The 21227-nt window shown below is 41.1% G+C and overlaps 1 protein-coding gene across 2 annotated transcripts in view; it reads left to right on the top strand.

Annotated features, from left to right (window-relative positions):
- Positions 1–21227, top strand: part of LOC129739224 (uncharacterized) — an 84584-nt gene that overhangs the window by 14946 nt on the left and 48411 nt on the right. The window contains exon 3 of one of the 2 annotated variants that reach the window (XM_055730649.1): positions 15356–17830. The exons of the other annotated variant lie outside the window; for it this stretch is intronic. Coding sequence (XP_055586624.1) covers positions 15356–15578 — 223 coding nt within the window. The 3' untranslated portion in view covers positions 15579–17830. Of the gene's footprint in view, positions 1–15355; positions 17831–21227 lie in introns of those variants that run through there. 2 annotated transcript variants of the gene reach the window in all.

The following is a 21227-nucleotide window of genomic DNA, read 5'->3' as shown; positions in this document are numbered from 1 at the left end:
ACCCTCAGGGAAAAACCGCAACACCTGCCTTCTGGTGGCTACGGACGTCTTCACGAAATTTGTCATGGTACAACCGTTCAGGGAAGCCAAAGCCCATTCGTTAGTCGAATTCGTCGAAAACAACATTTTTCATTTGTTTGGAGTACCCGAAATTGTGCTAACTGACAACGGCTCACAATTTATTTCCAAATCCTTCAAAACATTACTGGACACCTACAACGTATCACACTGGCTCACGCCAGCGTACCATCCACAGGTAAACAATACCGAAAGGGTCAACCGAGTGATCGTGACGGCGATTCGAGCAACGTTAAAAAAAGCACACTCCCATTGGGCGGACAACTTGCAATCTATTGCCAGCGCGATCCGCGACGCGGTTCACGTTTCCACGAAATACAGTCCATATTTCATCATGTTCGGTAGGAACAGGATTTCGGACGGAAGTGAATACGCCACGATGAGAGAAATGCAACAAGCACCAGAAACAAATCCGAAATCACAGGCGGAGAGAACAGACTCACTATTCCAGCAGGTGAGAGAAAATTTAAAACACGCCTACGACAAACACGCAAAGACATACAATCTCCGTTCTAACACCAACTATCCGAAGTACGAAGTGGGAGAAAAGGTCTTAAAGCACACATTCGACCTTTCAGATAAAGGCAAAGGTTTTTGCAAAAAACTAGCTCCGAAATACGAGCAGGCGGTTATAAGAAAAGTACTTGGAACAAACACCTACGAACTTGAAGATGACAGTGGAAAGCGCCTCGGAGTGTTCCACAGTACAAACCTTAAACGCCTACACACAAACAACAACAAAACCTAACATAATGATATTTTTTCAGCTATGCACCTTTTAAGAGACCAGTAACAAAAAACAAACCGATCCAGGGAATATTTTCAGTTTCGAAGGACTCGCGAGGAAAGACTGGGTTCGATCCGAGCTGAGGGAACCGAAACAATTTTCAAAATAAGAGTTTGTCAACAACAGAAAACTCTTCCAGAAGTTGTTTTTTTTTTTTCAACAGAATGAAAGACGACTAAAATTTTTCCCCAGCTATGTAGCATCGACTATCCGACGATAAACCGACAGGGACTAACAATTTATCTAAGCTGAGGGTACCGGAATCCAGGACACAAAGTAACTAGAGTAACTTTCGAGCGCGGGAAGGAACCTCTCATCTAACGGAAAAACTCTTAAAATCGGGCTGAACCGATTGCGCATTTGTAAATAGTAAAATTAGTAGTGTTAGTTTCCTAATTTCCTATTCATTACTTTCTAAAATTAGTCTTAGGATAGGTTAAAAAAAAAACTCAAAAACATACTCACAGTTTCCTTTGAGAGAATCCTGTAGGCAGCCTTTTTCAGCCTTAGGCGACGAAAGGGCCATTTCCCGCGAAACCCGGTCAGCAGTTCAGATCCCGTTTACATCTTGGAAGCGGAACCAACATCATCCAGGGACTCTTCTTTCGAAGCCTCTATGGTTCATCCTGAGACAGCCGCTCATGAGGATATCCTTCACATCGTCGTAGTTTCCACCTAAAAAAATTGAAGAGCAGTTTACTAGCCATTAAGTTGCATACTTACCTGCTTCGGTACAACAACAAAATCCTTGCCACCCCCGCGTTGCCGCTCCGTCGTAACCGTTTTGTTGATGCCGTTCCGTTGTTGCCGCTCCGTGGTGGCTGTTTCGTCCAAACCCTCTTTCGGAACGCCACCAGACTGCGTCCGGCCAGTCACGGATCCTACCGAGGATGGCCGCTTCGTCCAGGATAACCGTCAGCGAGATCTGAAAGTAAACGTAAACAAACAAACCTGACTAATGTTGGCTGGAACAAAACAGCAATTTCACCATACTCGTCACGCAAGAAGAACACTCCCGGACAACAGATGCTCCTTCCTCGGCAGATACCGGTCGGTTATGGTTCGCAGATGCTCCGGAACGAACGGGTTTTCGGAACCAGCGATACACTCTCTCCAGTCCACGCGTCGAACTTTTTCGGGTTTGTTTTGATTTCGTTTGACGTTTTAAAGTTGTGGTTGCCATAGTTTGAATGAATTTTGTCGGAATGCATGTCGGAGTCCACGGAGGTGGATTCTGATGTATGAATGTTTGCTGAATGGAATAAGATTTATGAATGAGTTAATTGTAGATTTAGGTGATACTTCAGAATCTCAGGAAAGAATTATTTTCGAATGAGTTCTGTTTTTAAGAGTGGACTCCCTGTGAGAATAAAGGAACAAGTTTACTTGTGGAAACAAACAGGGAGAAAATTCGGTTTTTTTTTTTTCGTTTAAGAGGAATGTTCAACTATCCGTTTTCTCGCCAAAGGTAGGGGTAGGATATTTTGCTCAAACCTCGGAGTTCGTTTTTAAAAGGGAGCATTTACATTCCGTTATCGGTGCAACCAGGTGTGGGAGAAAATGCAACCAGACGTTTTCAGCCAGCAGTGGTGATACTTTAGGTTATAAATGCAGCAAATTTAGGTAGTTTTTTTTTTGTACGAAAGGGGTGGCCACAACTACTGGACGTCAACCGGAATCGAAACAACTTTTTGAAAACTTCTTTGCTTTTGTTCAAATCATCTCTCATTCACCAAATCAATAGTTTCAGGCAGTTTTTTTTGTTTTAATCTTGTATATTTCATATTCCTTTAATAGTTGATAGTTGTAAATATTTTTTTCCTTCCTCATAGTTTAGTGTAAACTTCCTGGAGTATTTTTTTTTTATATTAAACGGTTTTTGTAGCAAGTAGCAAAGATTTTTGTTTTGAATCTAAAGCTTACCTATTTTTTTTCTCATTTTCTGTTTTTTTTTTTAGATAGTAGTTGTACATATTTTTTTTCTTATCTTTTTTTTCCATTTAGTCATTTTATTTTTTTTTCTTCTTTTGTTAGTATTACATCTGCGGTAGACAAGTTTGTGGGTTTTAGTTTTCACTTTTTGGACTAATTTTGCGATTTTCGCTGGAGACCGGAGACTCACGTCGTTGATGGTCAGTGACAGGCCCTTTTAGGAGCTCCTGTAAATAGCGAGGAGTTATTAAGTTAACGCTGAATCCATATGACCCCGAAAATCAATAACTTAGTTCAAACTGGAAAAAACGAACCTACGAAAAATTTGATTGACTTTGAACCTTCGATTCAAGCCAATCAAATTTTTCGTAACTTTAGCACGGAATGATGTAACGGGTACATCAAGTCGAAACAATTTATTTATAATGTGCTCAAGAAACTTAAAAACATTTAGACATTTCATTCATTTTAATTACTTAAATAAATAAGCCTTATCTTAAAGTAACAATAATCATTTCAACAACAACATCGTTTCAAATACATATGCCAATAGAAATTTCGCCTGAATTAAAATAACCAAAGACAAGAACGAAACAAACACCCATTACCATATGAAGCATCACCCCAAATGAACAATCATCAAATCAATCATTGATATCACATCTGAGTGACCGACACAATTCTGGCGGAGAGCACGTGACTCTAGATGCTACCTTCTGTAGGCCACCGACCACATTCTTATTTTGGCGTCAGGTGAATGACCTCTTTCGGGGGCCTTTGTGCACTTGTTTTGGGGAAGCAAAAGTTGGGTCTCTATTATTCGGGTCCAGAAGGGGAAGACGAGGACTACTCGAAGAATTCGCGAAATGGGATCTAATTGTTTGACTTCGCGGTGCGACTTGTTCGTATCGGGTAGTTCCGGTTGCGAAGTCAAGCTAGATCAGGTCGATCAGCGGACGATTGAGACTCCAAGCTCACTTACGTCCGGTGATTAGTAGAGTCAGGATCAAGTAGCTTTTCTCAACTTAAAGTCGAAAGGTAACTAAAAGTCAGAGTGTGATTCCGCGACCAGGTGTTCTCATATTAAAAGCCATCTTTTCGCTTTAGTCCGTGTTAGGTGAAACCAAAGGACAGCTTAGGGAAGTGCAGTGCTAAAAAAAGTGCATTCGAATATTAGGTAGGTGGAGACCCAAATGGGCAAAATTTACAACCCGTACCGCCAAAGGCGCAAACCGACATGTATCTAACCCGACCATCAGCCACAGATACACTCACCCACCGCAGCTTCCACCCTAGAAGACGGACATCGGGCCCGTCGCGAACCACCGCGGGGTCCCGCAACAGCAACTCCCACCAGTTTCGCCACCACCACCCAGCCACATTGAAACGCGGCACCACAGCCGTTTACACCACGAGGGGCCGACAGCAAGCGGGTTGGCAGCTGACAGACGTACCAACATTCGCCGAACGATTCACCCAGCCAAACCGAAACCGAATTCGACCAAGCTTCCAGCGGGCCACACTACATAGCTGCGCTTATGCTATGCGGTGACCGGCCGAGCAAAAAAGGTTCTAATCGCCCCGTCTTAGCTACCTGCATAGCTCTCGACCAGCAAACATCCGCCGGGAGAGCGAAAGGTAGCCGCAAAGGAGCGACCGAACGTGACGAGACAAACATAAAGTCCCGCCAACAGCTAGCAGTTCGAGTGAGTACTCATAGTAAACCCACCCATATTCTCTAGCGATTGTTATACCTGGTATGTTTTCACAGCTTTTACCGTCTCTTTTATGCCGTATAAACAAAGTGTTTTTCGCACTTCCTGGCGGAAAAATCGGGTTTTTCGGACTGGCGAGCCGACGAAAGTAGCCTTTTCACCACCCACGCGGTGGAAAAATCGAAAAACCAAATGAAAAACAAATGATTTTCCAAAGCAAAATCGCTAAGTAATTTAGCAACAACCAAGCGTCTCCACCAAAAATGCACTGCTAGATAGAATTTCGAAAGAGGGAAAAATAATTTAGGCCTAAAACAGTATTATGTAGACACTACACGACACACATGAAAATGCAATAAATCTGATTAATTATTGTAAGCGAAAAGCGAATATTTCAACTATGAAAGTCTGATCGGGATATCTGGAAAGGGAGTCACACGCTGTTCGTCGTTCGGGATTTATTTGTTTATTTACTGCGGGGATTGGCCGCGAAACCAATCGATTTCTGTCTTTTCTGATCCAGGTAAGGGGTTTGGTCTTGTCCGATGATTAGCGCCCCTAGCTTGCTTTCGTGACGAACAGCTAACTCCCATTTCCTCGAATTTCTCCCGGGTTTTGTCTCGACTTCGGGGCGGCCTTTAGGGGTCGAAGTACGGACACAGAGAACAGAGTTCGAGCTGGAGCTCAACACGTGTGTTTGAATACCAACCTAAGTTTCAAACCAAATTCGTAAGTGGACTAACATCCATAAGATGTCGCTACCGGTACACCTATTTTTATTTTCATTTTTTCGACACGCTTAGAAATTAATACTCATAGCTTATCTCAAATGAGGCCAGTGCAATGTATGACAGTAACACAAATTTTGGTGTAATAAATTTTAAAACATCATGATTTAAAAAAAAATGCAAATCATATTTCAATCACACTTGAACGCTGTCATATGCACCAATCAAACAATGTTGGCGCTGAATTGAAAGTTGAATTTCAAGTGTTAAAGTATGTGTTAGGATTTTACTATCAGTTAACAGTTTACTAGAACAGAAAATGTGAACATAAATGTTATAATTGTAAATTATGGCTCGATATTCTGGTTGATGTTACCTGAGATCGATACGAGGACTTGTAACTCAGGGTTAGTGATCAGTAGAAATGAATAAATAATAACTGAGTTACACATGAGTTACAAGATAACATCAACCGGAATACCGACCCATAATTAACAATTATAACATTTATGTTCACATTCTCTGTTCTAGAAAACTATTTACTGACAGACATACTTTAAAACTTGGAATTCAACTTCAATTCAGCGTCATTATTGATTGAACAATATGGGGCATATGCTGGGACATATGACAGCGATTGAAGGGTGATTGAAATATAATTTGCATTTTTTTTTAAATCAAGATGTTCTTAAAATTTATTACACACAAATTGTGTTACTCTCATGTATTGCAATGGCCTCATTTGAGATAAGCTATAAATATTAATTTCTAAGCGTGTCGAAAAAATGGAAAAAATAATTGTACTGGTAGCGACATCTTATGGATGTTAGTCCACTTACGAATTTGGTTTGAAACTTAGGTTGGTATTCTCACACACGTTTTCAACACATTTTTGTTCGGGGCTCGATGTCTGTTCTCTGTGGTACGGATCCCTTTTTAGAGTCCCTTCCGCTTCTTTCCCAAAATTGGGAATCAAAAGGAACTCGCGACCGAGTCTCATCAGCTGGGCAAAACAAGAAAGGGTAGGTGGCCTTCCAAACGGAAGTGGCGCTTAAGCCACCTGCTTAAAACCGGAAGCGTGTCGGGCCTCGCGTTATAGCTTTCTTGTACGAAAGATGTGAACGTCAGTAAATTTGTGGTAGTTGATCGTTTAGGCATGAAACCGTGCTGATCGTTTGAAAAGTGGTGCTTACAGAATGAAAAAATGGGATCCAACACAACCAGCTCAAACAGTTTTGCAATAGCACACAGAGCTGAGATACCGCGGTAATTGTTAATATCTTTCTTATCTCCTTTTTTGTAAACAGGAAACATATATGCTTCTTTCCACAAAGCGGGGAAGATAGCGCCGTCCAGTGATGCTTGAAAGATATGCCTGATAGGTGTTAGCAGATGAGGCATAAACCGTTTCAAAAAAGTAGCTGGGATTCCATCCGGGCCCTTAGAATTAACGAATTCATAATTTGTTTTTCATACAAATGTAGCATTTTCTTTACTCTTTCATAAAAAAATATCAAAAAAATTAATCATTGCTGTTTCGAAGAAATTCTCGTACTTTTCCCGTAATACGGCACATTAGGCGGCGCACACCCTTTTCGTCCACCGTTTTGGCGATTTGATTCCACCAGTTCTTCATTTGAGTCACGTTCCTAACAAGTTTTCCCTTTGCCTTAAGCCTCCGCTTCGTGATTGCCCAGTATAGTGTTGTACACGGAGCTAATGCACATGACGTCTACTACTGTTGGTTGTCCAGCAACGAATGTTTCTTCCTGACTCATGCTACATAAGATTGCATGGCATACTTGTCTACACATTCTCATGCATGTACATAAGAAAGGGCAATATGGTATAAAATGCCATATGAACATAAGTTACGATACTACATTTACTTTCCTTTTTTTTTCATTCAACTTATTTTATATTTATTCTTCATGGTTACACATCCACTCCTTGATGGGTTGTCCACGGAAACCACAACCATGTTTGAATCATAGAGCGTAGTGTTCTGGAACGCAAGGGTCATGAACCACCCTGATGAGGAAAAACACTCAGTAGCAACATGGTGATGCTGCGCGCATTAACGGCTGTCATGCTCGCCAAATTCTCGGTTTTTCGTCGACAACGAAGAGGGTTTTCCGAAGGCTCCAGCCCAAGGCTCGGTCTCTTTAATGCACAGAGCATCAACACACCCTTGTCCTCTTATTTCGAACATCTCAGGGCCTTATCAATTGGTATAGGCTTGTTCCTCTTTTCCAATAAAACTTCTTTTTCTTGTGATAAGACTATAAGCATTTTCTCTTCTGATGGTTTACTGTTTGGCACAGTTTCTCATCGTAATACATCCGTTTTTTTTCACCTTTCCTTTTTTTCATTTCTATCAGCTAACATTTCATGTTTGCTTAAATTTCTTAAATTCTCGAGAATATCGGCACTTATAGCAGCTCTGTTTCCCAACTTGTTCAAGTTGCCTGACTTACAGAAAGTCTCCTCTGAACTGAACATTTTTCTCATTTAATTCCTTCATTCTACTGCTTCATTAGGGAATCGTATCGTTCAAACCTTTTCCGAACAAACTTTGTATTACCATTCACAGGTATGAAAATTGACAGCAAAACCAAGAAAAACCGACTCCGATCACTCCATCGTTTCCCATGAGTATTCCTTCCGTGTATCACAACAACTTCAATTTAGAGATAATATTCAACAACTCCAATGAGAAATATGACTTAAATTTTCAATCTAACATTGCCAAACATCCTCTTTTCTTAGCCATCCATCCTTAAATATTCAAGTGGATGTTCTTATGAGCGCATCTTATCGGTAAAACCCAAACGCACTTTTTATTTCCGGATAAGATAACATTTAAATTCCTAGTTTTTCTCAGAATCTTCCATTCCACTATCTTACTTTTTCACGGACATTCTTAACATGATATAAACGCGTGTGCCAATTCAATGTTTTTACGTTGCCTGTTTAAATATATACTAATCCAATGCAAAAATATTTCTCACAAACAAACCGGGTACGAACAAAAACAGTAACTAAATTACATCACAAGTTCAACTTCTAACATTCTAGACCTCGACCGAACCACTTCATCCGCATAACCCTATTGATAAAAACATCACACGTCAAGGCGGCAGCACACATTCCGACCAACAAAAATTGTCAACCACCATAATCAAAAGATCGAGTTATCTTTGGCTGCCCTTCCAGCAACTTGCATCCTGTGGGCCTTCAACCGGTACTTAGTCGATTCGCCACCTTGCTACACCCAGATCCCCAGGAAAACACAACACCTTAAATCTCACATTCCATCTCTGGTGCACGACGGCCTGCTGCCAAATAAATACTTCTCATCTTTGTGGCCGTTGTCGTCATAAACGCTTCATAACCACTGTACCTGGAATCGACTGAATCTCTTGGAACTAGACACACCAGGCTCAGCCATATCCGAACAATTCACCTGCATACTAACTAAATCATCTCCATCCAAACATTCATTGCAATTCCATACTTTTAGGATGCAGCGCTCTCTGGTACAAACGCTCACCACATTAAGAAGCAGTCTCAAAGACCTAAGCAGGCGTATAGCCGCACATCTACGTGTGTGCACCTTCATTCCTCACCTATTCCTCCCACACCAGCACTCCTCAGCTTAGCACCGAAAACATTCAACTATAAGCGCCACTCCCACAGTATTCCGAAGAAAAATCCGTCACTAAAAACACATTACTAAACACAATTTCCGGTCTATCTACCACCCATAGTTCCACCTGCCATCCTAGGCTAGTCATCCGCTTTGTCATCTTCTTCAACATTCAGTCACTACAATTCCTCCAAGTCAATTTTATGCTGCCTCCATCTTTACCAACTAGATTGTACTTTACTTCAACGCTTAGCATTGAAGCTTACAATCTCCACCATTTTGCAAAATACATCCACATGAACCACATTCGAGCAATTGGTTCCTAAAAATTTCATTTTTCAAGCTCGTCAGCTTTACATTCAAGATTAAAACTATCAGCATTTAAGCTACCAGCATTTAAGCTCTCAGCATTTAAGCTATCAGTATTTAAGGTCCTGAACAACCTTTTCCGCATTTAAGCAACAATCTATTCAATCCGCATTTAAGCGATATTTCTTTCATCTTATTTCAATTAACTTACCAAACGCCATTTTGGAACCTCGTCGCCAATATAGTGTTGTACACGGAGCTAATGCACATGACGTCTACTACTGTTGGTTGTCCAGCAACGAATGTTTCTTCCTGACTCATGCTACATAAGATTGCATGGCATACTTGTCTACACATTCTCATGCATGTACATAAGAAAGGGCAATATGGTATAAAATGCCATATGAACATAAGTTACGATACTACACCCAGTATTTCTCTATCGGCCGGAACTGGGGGCAGTTTGGGGGGTTGAGGTCCTTCGGTATTACGCTGACCCCGTTCGTTGCGTACCATTCCATAACCGTTTTGCTGTAATGGCAGCTTGCGAGGTCCGGCCAATACATTACTGAACGGTCGTGGGCACGAATAAACGGCAGAATCCGTTTCTGTAGGCACTCTTTTTTGTAGACTTCTGATGTCATTGTCTTGTCAGTGAGAAAGACTTTGGTTTTCTGTCCACAACTGCATATCCCCTGCCAAATCATGTACTTGCGGGCGAATTTATCCGCAAACACGAACTTAAATTTTGCAGGTACATCCCCCCGAGCCGTCGCCAAATAAAATTTTTGACCTGGGATTTGCCCAAAGTCCGCCTTCACGTAGGTCTCATCGTCCATCAGAATACATCCGTCGAACTTGGTCAGCACTTGGTCGTACAGCTTTCGAGCACGGATTCTGGCCACATTGTTCTGCTTCAGCGTCCGATTTGGCTGTTTGCTGGCTCGGAATGACCTTATTCCTTCCCGGAGACGAATTTGTCGCACCGTACTGTGAGCGGCCTGGAACTTATTGGCCAAATCGCGGTCTGAAAGATTGGGATTCCTCTTGACGGCCTTGAAGACTTTCCCACGCAGTTTCCGGTCGACAGTTCCACTCCGACGCTTCGAATGCGGCTTCCGAGCCGTCGTCAATGTTTCCTTGTACTGCTTGATAACACGCCATACGGTATTTCTGGGCATTTTAAGCTGCCGAATAGAACAGAACCATGGTATCACATTCATTATCCAATGAATTTGAATGTGACCATTAACTTCATGGTTAAAAGAACATCCGAGCGTTTAATAATTTTCAAGAATTTGCACATTCCCAGTTATTCGTGTACGGATGATTTGACGGCCGCATCTCGCGTGGCACTTTGTTTTTTTCTCTACGCAATCGTCGGTCGGTAGTTTCTCAAGTGTTTTTTTTTAAAGAAATCGTTCGAAGTGTTCGGAGATGGACGCAATGGTGAGTTGAAATGTAAAAGAGGCAATCATATGTTTAATCTTTTATTTTTATCAATTCCAGCAAAAAACCAACACTATGAGTTGCACAGGATGCGGTAGTGAATGCATGCCGGGAGCGGCAACCGAATGCCGGATTGTTGGCCTCAGACCTTTCCAAGCGAAAAATCCATTAGTGTGAGTAAAGGGTTATGATTCTTTGAATAAATAGGGGAGATGAGGGCATAACGAGCACCCAGGGCATAATGAGCACTCCTTATTTCTACGTAAGTACGTATTTTCTTAATCAAATTTTCATAAGGATTTGTTGCGTACTATCCATAGTATTAATTTTTCACCAAAAAAGAAATATCCTTCTCATCTTTACAGAAATATTAAATAATAACCAGCTAGGTTCTCAAGTGACGAAAATATTATAATTTTTGAGCTCCACCAAATAAGCTTTTATAACCTTTAAATCATCTTGATCTGAAATGTACGCACTGCAACATGATCTACACATTGTTTCTCAATTTTCAACATCATAAAATTTTTGATTTTTCACTTTAATCAATTTTAAAACGCTTTTTTACTTTAATTTGTTCACTAGAGGCGAACAGAGCACTTTCAATGAAGGCATAATGAGCATTTTCTGCCGGGGAATCTAGCAGCGAATTCAACTCGATGAAGTCAACTGAATAATAGAGCTACAGCTTGGCTTGTTTCGTCTGTCGATTTGGCCTATTGGTAAGATGTCGGAGAGGTAATCAGTAGACTCGAGTTCGATTCCTGTTCGAGGGGATTTTTTTTTGCACATACCATTCATGATTGATTTTTTTTATTGTTACATTATAAGGCATCAAAGCATCATCCGTCAAACAAAACACCAGAAACATAATGTATGAGCATGTGTTCATACTTTGAATTCTACAAACAGACCTAGATTATTTTGTTATTGCTTTGTTTGATGAATCAACGCCTCACCGATTAGTGCAATCATGATCATAAATGATAAATGAAAAAAAAAATCACCTCGACCGGGAATCGAACTCCAGCCTACTGATTACCTCTCCGACATCTAACCAATAGGCCAAATCGTCAGACGATACAAGTCAAGCTGTAGCTCTATTACTCAGTTGACTTCATCGAGTCGAATTTGCTGCTAGAATTCCCGGCACAAAACGCTCATTATGCCTTCATTAATGGTGCTCATACTGCCTCGGGGGGTTTCTCATTATGCCTCTACAGTGACTGGTTTTCAGCTTTCGGTAAAAATTTTTAAAATGCATTTTAAAACGTTTTGATCTACTTTTCCAAGTTTCATCCAATTAGGCAATAGACTATTTGAGTGTCTGAACACGAAACAATGATGCAATTCACATATTACAGCTGTTCTCTATGGTTAAATAAGCGTTTTCCTTAAGGTGGCCATTATGCCCCCATCTCCCCTAATAAATAATAAATATAAATTCATCCGTTTTTAATAATATAAATGATGACAACCAAAAACAAATACAAAAACCCCACAAAGAGCAAAAATTTTCATTACAGCGGTTTAACCATGAAAATAATCGGATTTCCATGGTTTTACCATGAAAAACTGGAAGCTGAAAGAACCATGAACTTTATATTTTTCGGCTTTCTAATGTATGGGAAATCGATATTTTTTTCATGGTCACGCTGCATAACAATACCCCTTTTTCATGGTTATTTTCGTCAAAACTATGATATATATGGTCGAAAACTATGAACTTCAATGTGCATTCACGGTATCCTGGATCGTAAAAGTCATGGTGCAAACCATCACATTCATGGTATTGTGATTATGAACTTCATGGTTTTTTCACGGTGCAAGCACTGACCATACTGACTGGACACTCGATTTCGTTTTCTGGATATTTTTTCCAGAAAAAAAAAACAAAAAAAAATCATTTTTCCAACAGTACGCAATGTCGATTCCAGAGTGCGCATCGATCGATTTGAAGAAATGCTATCCCAGTTAGGAAATGCCACCCAACTTTAAAAATAATACACGCCATTTCTACGATAAAATCGGACTAAACAGGACCATTTTTCCTACAGGGCATTTTTTGTCAAATTTTTCAGGTTCGCCACCTGCCGTCGGTATTGCGAACCTGCAAAAGCTGACAACAAAAAATTAGACAAAAAATGGTTGAATTTTTGTTCTAAGAGTCATGTCAGTGTGGTCAGTGGTGCAAGTCTATTCGGGCTGTTTAGCTAGCTTCGATGCCGACAACAATGGATTTTCAAGAAAACTGTGCACAATTTGATCTCTCCCAACCCCCTGGCAACTTGACGTTTCCCATACAAATCGCGTGTGCCAGTTTTTTCTGGTTCTCTGGTTCTGCCAAATCGAAAATCAAGCGACTTAACATGTCGGAAGGACGCATATGGAAATATGTTTTCTTTTAATCGATTCAACAAATGGAAAAAAAAACGTTTAGAATTGAAAATAAGCTCAGTAAACGTAAAATAAATCTGTTTTCAAAAGTTCAGTCGAAGCAAACGACACACAGACGTAAATCTGTGTGTCCTTTATTAGGTTTAAAACTTTGGGACTGATCAAAATAATTCACTGATATACGGCAGATTTTTGGGAAAAGAACCCCTTCCACCGAAACTATTGATGACGATCGTACACAATAAATGTAAAACAAAACATTAGCACAACAATCATCGATTGATTTTCATAAACTGCGATACATATGAAAATTTTAGTATAACAAAACATTCAAATAATAGCAGAACATTTCTCGGTTTATGGAAAACTGTTCCTATACAATAAATAAATAGGTAGAATATTGAATGAGAATAATAATTTCGATTGAAACTTTTTTCATTCATTCGAATTTTATGATTCGCACCACATTTGATGATGTGCCCTTTCAATACGCATGGCTCGAAAGTATGTAAACAAGCGGTACACATGCGACATCTGCGGATTTTAATCAGGCACAGGAAACTCGCCAGAACTGTCAAGTTGCCAGAGGGTTGATCTCTCCGTTCGGCTTCCATGGCGGTTGTTTACAAAATGCTATCGTTTGGTGTTATGACATAAATACATGGTGAAAGGTAATGAATTTCCCGACACGTGGGTGAAAAAAGTTTCCAAATCCGTCCACTAGGAGCGTCACAATGAGCAAAAGAATTTGTTCCAATATTAAATGAAGCAGACTTTACACAATGCATAATTTTATTGACATAGGTACGACACATTCCACACACCTGCGTCTTGAGAGTCTGATTTTTCAAATCAAAAGCTTTCTGTTAACGTATTTTTTTTCACCTGGAGGCAAACTAGAGGCAACCTAGGTTCGCTCTAACTGCTGTCATCGTGCTCATTTATTGCTCGAGAGGCAACCTAGGTTCGCTCGAAAAAGGGACGGAGTCGCCCTGAGAAAAAAGTCAGTTTTGCGAGAAGTTCACCAATACTCTCAACGTTGTTGTCAAAACATTAAACAGCTGTTTTTGGCTGAAAACAAAACAGTGTAATAATGAACGGGCAAATGATTATTGCCGCGATTTTGAACCTCTCAGCCAAGCAAAATCGTATTATCTGCAGTCCAGTGCAATCCGGACACAAAAAACGGCAATCCGGATGTGAAGAACCGAATGAAGAAATCCAGAAGGGAGAACAAAATGACAGCTGCATGTAAACATTGCGCTCGTTCTCACGCACACCTACGTATGGAATAACTCGAAACCCGAAACTTGCTTTTTTATTCTGACGGTTCTAGAGCCAAATCCGGAATCAAAAAAAAATACGCCATGTGTTTCTTGAAAAGGATGATTCACCGCGTTCAACGCGTATTATGTGTGAAAAATGGCAAAGTTCTTCTAAAAAATGATCATTTTCTTCGTTCAAAGTTCAAACTCATCTCCAGGACGTAAACTTGATAAAATTCAAATTCTTTAAATGCGTATAGTATTTTATTGGCTGTTCAAAAAAGTTGCCAAATTAAGTACATCAAAATTCTTTGACCCGGGAACGTTGGTATAGGTGAGCTAGTACTTTGTTTAGTTTTCTCTTAACTTACAATTTAAAAAAAACTGCCAGTCGTCCGGCATTCTCGCAACATGTCCTGTCTAACGTATCCGGCCAGCCTCTATGGGTTCTCGGTAGAATCGCGCAAGCTCGTGGTTCATCCTTCGCCTCCACACTCCGTTCTCCTGAATCCTAAACCGGAGTTTTCGTCAACATCAGCGACGGCGACATAACATGACATAACTGACGACCAGACATCTATCAAACATCTTTCAAGCGTCGGAACCAAACAAAAGAAAGGGTTGCCGATTGCTGAGGTGTTTCATGAATTTTTCATCGTTGCTGGTTGGCAAGGTTGCCAATCACCAACGCGATAACTATAGTTGAGACAGATTTATTAAGTTCTGTAAATTTACCATGGAAGGTTAAATTATAGTCGCTGAATCCCCAAACCGGAGTTTTCGTCAATATTAGCGCCAACTGATGCATTTGAAATCCGTATACGGATTTCAAATGCTTGAGTCGGCGTTAATGTTGACGAAAACTCCGGTTTGGAGATTCAGCGACTATAATTTAACCTTCCATGGTAAATTTACAGAACTTAATAAATCTGTCTCAATTTTTTTGTATCACCATCTGAAAAAAGTCCACTTTTATTACGTTTTTTAATACGTTCCAATGGCACCCTCAAGAATTGCTCTAGTACCAATGTATTGTATATTTTCAGGCACTTACATACTATGCCAAGCTACCGACGGCGTGGCTTTGGAGAGCTATTGGCAAAAGCAATAAGTAGCAAAATAGCCAAGGAAGATAATACCGACGTGAACGCATTTATGGTGGAAACAAATATTGCATCAAGAGCACTGTTCCGCAAAATTGGATATAATTGGGTTGAAGATTCAAACTGGATCCGCGCTGTCGTGGTTTCAACAAATAGGAACGATTAAAAATGTCGGAAACTAGTGGGAGGAACGGCAAAATATAGCTGCTTATATCTTAGTCACTGTTGAGAACATTTAGCCATTTTTGCGTCACTGAATAACTTGAAGCATCGAGACTACTTCTTGTCCCAAGAATTTTCGAAGCTAAATATAGACACGTCGATGCTGATAAAATGTACTTTACCGATGGATCACTTATAGAGGAAACAACAGGATTTGGAGTGTTCAAATTTCATTACAATTCGTTCTGTTCCAAAAAAGTTACACGTGATGAAAGCCGCGAGACGAAAATTACGACGTGGTCGGGTTCAAAAATTGCGAAATCGTTCAAAATGGTACAATCAAATAGTGTGCAGTGTTCTCAAACGTTTCCGTGAGATGCATACTATCGATCGACAGTTTCATACCAAGAGTCGTATATAGTGGAATTAAGGATCGGAAACTGCATTTGAAGGTGTTGAGAACGATCAAGGCAAACACAGGGTAGTCGGACTACGACATCGCCAAGAAATTTAACGCCGACCGGTGCACTGTCTGAAAGATTCGTCTACACGAAGGAAAACAATCCTATCGGACCAGTAAACAACCAAACCTGACATTGAAGTAGAATTTAGTAGCCAAAGGACGTACCCGGAAGTTATACAACAAGATTCCAACGAAATTCGACGGATGCATCCTCATGGATGACGAAACGTACGTGAAGATGGATTTTGGGCAGCATCCTGGCCAAAAATTTTATAAAGCCACTGCTGTGGTGCACTGCACTGGTCATTAGACTGAGTCGATTTGAGGTCATTTTTGAATTTCTCAAACCCTGGGGTCTTAAAAGCTTCGTCTTGGTCCAAAACTCATCCATGATTTTTCGCAGAATTTTAAGTAACGTTTACATGAGTAAATTTGCAGTTTAGGTTTGTATGGGAAAATTGAATATTTTGTACTGAAAAATCAACATAATTTTTGTTTCTTCCGTGGAACCGAGCCAGCTGATGATTTTTGTGCCAATTTAAAAAAATCCTAGTGAAAATTTTCCACTGAACAACTTTGTCAAAGACCTTAACTTCATAACTTATAAGGCAAAAAAAGTTATTAGCTGTTTAGACTCAGCTATGGGTGGTTGCATATTGAGGAAAAGTAGACAAGGGATACCAAAAGTTTCTCATTGGTGGGGGGTGGAGACGGAGCGCTTTTTGACAGCGAATTGAACCATGCCTACGATTTCGATTGCCTGTCACAAGATGGACAATTCCGTGTATTGGTATAAAGAACACACCCGAAGCTGTACAAAAGGCAAAGGTGGGGCGATGGAAGGCGACACGTATCAACGTGAAATCGTCTTTAACGAATTTTACTATTTGGTTCGAAGAAACTCTCTTGTCAACTGGCAGCGCAAATGGGACGAGGATGAGTTGGGTCGGTGGCTCCACTCGATTATCCCAAAGGTAAGCCTTAAACCATGGTTAAATAGATTGAACCTGAGTCGGGATTTTATTCGTATATTTTCCCGTCTCATGTCCAATCATTATTCCTTTGACGCGTCTATCGTTTTGACATTGCTGGTAGCAATTTGTGTGGTTGCGGACAAGGTTACCATGACATCGAGCATATTGTTTGGTCGTGTGAGGTCCATCTTGTCGCCAGAACGAATTTGATAGACTCCCTCCGGTCCCGAGGAAAACCACATAATGTTCCAGTGAGAGATGTACTAGCTGTGCTAGATTTGGACTACATGTTCGAAATCTACCTTTTTCTAAAAGCTATCGATCTTCGTTTATAATTCTTTTTTATTTTCATGTTTCCCTTTCTATCTTACTTTCTTCTCTCATAAATTGTAAAGTTAAGCAATTGTAAACAACTAAAATAGATTTTGGCTCCTTAAAGCCTAAAGGTATAAGCCGTTTCAAATAAAGAAATTGTAAAAAAAAAACAAAAATGATATGTTTACTACTTACGAAATTACAGCTTCTCCGTCACAAAAAACTTCTCTTTTTGCTAACCGATAGAACTTGGATCCACGCGCGCCGTATTGGGTACCTTTTTTCTTTCACATAGATTTTACGTAATTGAGCCATTCAGAGCTATGTGAACATCACATAGAATTCAACAAACCCGTTCGTGATTGACGGTTCACTGGATTGTCACGTAAATCGAACGTGTCTTTGTTTCGAAAGCATGACAACTATGGGAATTTCACGTAAGGATTAAGTGATTATGTATTAGCTTCTAGGTGCTTCACGTAAACCAAGCAAAAATTCACGTAATGAGTGCCTACGTGAAAATCTAGGTGAATTTAATGTTTCTTTTTCGGCTGAGTGTATGCATCGGAGCTCACATGGATGCTGCCTATTGCTGAAGTTCACCATCGATGTTAGGCATCGCTGCTATAACAGGCTTCGCCTGTACCTAACCATCGATGAGGTGATGGTAATTCACTATTAGGGATGAATCATCCAACAGGATGAAAACCCCAGAAAAAAAGTAATTCACTTTGGCATTATGGGGTTTCCACGTTTGGCGATCCTTACAGGAGCAGGGTTGCCAACATATATTTTCAAAAATCAGGGAACTGGTGAAATAAAAATCAGGCAAAATCAAGCTACATAAGTAACGGAAATTCCTCTAAAAGTGATGACCTTTTTTTTTTTTTTTGGTCATCACTCTACATTTTTACTGTGTTGTGGGCCTACTTAGTTGCATAATTCTACTGAATCAAAGCCGAAAGATTCCTTTTCATTCCCTTTTTAAGATATGAATAAATGGGAATCTTTCGATTGGTTTCATTCAGCCACATTTTCGCTTTTTAACTTCAGCAATGGTACCTAATTTAGTTCCTTACTACCCATTTTTCATCACATTCGCAAAAATCAGGCGAAATCAGGCATTTTTTGAAAAATCAGGCATCTCTGTACAGGAGCCTAATTTAGCTGAGAAATTAATTTCTTATAATAAAATTTAAATTTTCAGTATAGACTTCACAAATATATAAATAAGTGTCTTGTCAAATAACAGAGGTTATTCAGAGGAAAATGGCTGATTAACGCGAGCAGTGCTTGCTGCGTTAGAATGCGCCAGGTGTGATCTGTGTGTGGTGCGCCTGAATGCAAGCCGTGTGTGCTGCGCCTGAATGCAAGCCGGGTGTGCAGCGCCTCAATGCGAACTGGTTGTGATGCGTTTGAATGCGAGCCGTGTGGGCTGCGCCTGAATGCGAGCCGGTTGCTGCGCCTGAATGCGAGCCGTGTGTGCTACGCAAAGTGCGAGTTGTGTGTGCTGCGCTAAATCAGCTGCACCTAAATACGAGCTATGTGTGCTATGTGTGCGCCGATTGCAAGCTAGATGGGCTGCGCATGAATGTCAGCTCTTCTGTGTGCAGCGCCAATTGCGAACTGTGCTGCGCCCAAATGCGAGCCGTGTGTGCAGTGCCGAATCAGCTGCGCCTAAATGCGAGCTATGTGTGCTGCGCAAAATGCGAGCTGTGTATGCCCGAGTGCGCATCAATGCGAGCTTTTCTGAGCGATGCGCCATATGCGAGCTGTGTATGCTGTGCGTTATGCTAGCCAAAAGGGCTGCGCTTGATTGCGAGCTATGTGCGATGCGCTAAATGCGAGCTGTATGTGCTGCACCAAATACCAGGATTCAGCATCGTGCTCTTGTCGCGTGCGGTCGTTTTTATTTTACTTTCCGGGCTCCGGTCGATGTTTCGCGTCTGCTTCTTTTAATTCCATACATCGTTGGCTCTGTTTTTTCGGTGGAATTGATGAAGTTTGGAATTAGTGTTTAATAATCGAAAAAGTTAAAATAGGTGGCAACTTGTGTGCTCGGTCGGTTACCAGAAAAAAACAAAAGCGAGCAATGGCGTTAAAATTTGTGTAGTCAGCGAGTTGCTCTCTGGTTGCTGAAAGGCTCGTGTGGTGGTTGGGGCCGTAGTTTGCCATGAAGTCGTGTGAATTTATGAAACTTATTCGAAAAGTATTAATGCCCGAGAAACGAAAATAAGTTGGATTGAAGGCTGTTTCCTGTCTGTGTGTATTTTATGCAAAAAATGTAATGTAGGCAGCCAGCGTCGATCGTGAGCAGCCGAGAAAGTCCGCCATTTTACTGCACGTTTCGATAGGGAATGTTTCAGGTTTATTTGAAATAAACTCGAGAGGCTTATGTGAATTATGTGTCACGGCTAGAAAGAAAAATCGAAGTTTTGGATAGTTGAGCTGTTGGAAAGTGCCTTTTATCATTAATTTTTTTTTCTGAAATCAATGGTTGACAGTGATCGTAGGGTGTTCTGGCATCCCTGTCATCGTTGGAAACGACACATAATTCGATGACAGCTGGGCAGAACGAAAACGGAATCGAAGACGAACGAACGAACCATTGTGTAACCTCCTACTCGGTTACAACCTGCATTTTATGATTTTCGGTGGCAGTTTTGCCCGGACATAAATAAAATGTAGGTAAATGTAAATACTTACGCAATAAAAAAAACTATTATTATATACATTAAATATTAATAAATTCATTGTGGGCTGTTAGTTTTGGATTTAGAAAATAGAAAGATAGCAGTTGTTTTTCAGTGTAGCAGATTAGGTTAACTCAACTGCTGTAACCTCATCTAGCCGAGACACCAACCACCGCATATGGAATCCGCGCCACATGCGGAAACACTAAGAAGATGACGTGGCCCAATCAGGAGCGTCGACATCACCGATTGGTCGTACCGGGGGAGGTGATAAAAGACCGACGCACCAATGGGCCGGCCTCTTATACCTTGGGTACGCGAATCCGTAAGTGTCGTTCGACAGTTGTGCGCGTATCGTATAAACCGCCAACTTACTTCCGTTAGCCAAGCTTCACCTATATAGAAGATCTTGGCAGTTTAGTAACGCGAGTGAAAATACTCACATGTCAGCACCGTGAAAAAAAAGTGCTAAGTGCGTCCCAAGAGGGTCGAACCGCCGTCCGTAAACATACGGCGCAGGACACGGCCGTCCGTCAACATACGGCTTCCCGGATACGCCGTTCGTTACCATACGGCAAACGACTTTCTCTGACCGTATAACAACACACGGTGCAGAAAAGAACAGAGAACTGTGGTTCTCTCGACAACCCATCCTACAGCCGCCGGTAGTATTCCGAGGCCACATCTATCACCACTTTGAGGCCTGAGGCAGGCCAGAACCTGCGCGACGCACCAGGGCGTCCGCAACTACGGGAAAATACCGGCCAACCCGGCCGACGGAGTCCACGTGGTACCACGGCAGCGAGTTCCAGCATCGAGGTGTCCGGCAGCATCGACGGGTACCCGCACCAGCAGCAACGAGCAAGCAGTGAGTTAAAAAGGTTTTTTTAATAAAGTCTAGATTCTCCCTTTTAGTAACTAAAGTTCAAAATTAGTTTTCAATATACGTTCCTTTACTTGCCCTTAAAATTTGCATTTCACTTTTATTGCGTGCACCGAAAGGATCAAAATACGGGTTGATAACTGGGTGGGAGGAATCAAGGTCGAACAGGTTGGTAAGTAATTCCTAGCTACGACGAGCCGACCCTGAGATTGGCTGGAGTCCTGAGCTAGTCGAAGGCCTAGTTTCAATTGGCGCCCACTCGTAAAAAGAAAATGCGAACTAGCTTCACATTTTCTTCGTAGCTAGGGGAGACTCACTGATCTCC

Source organism: Uranotaenia lowii, chromosome 1, assembly GCF_029784155.1.
Source record: "Uranotaenia lowii strain MFRU-FL chromosome 1, ASM2978415v1, whole genome shotgun sequence".
NCBI classification, from domain to species: Eukaryota; Metazoa; Arthropoda; class Insecta; order Diptera; family Culicidae; genus Uranotaenia; species Uranotaenia lowii.
This window is presented reverse-complemented; position numbering and strand designations above follow the sequence as displayed.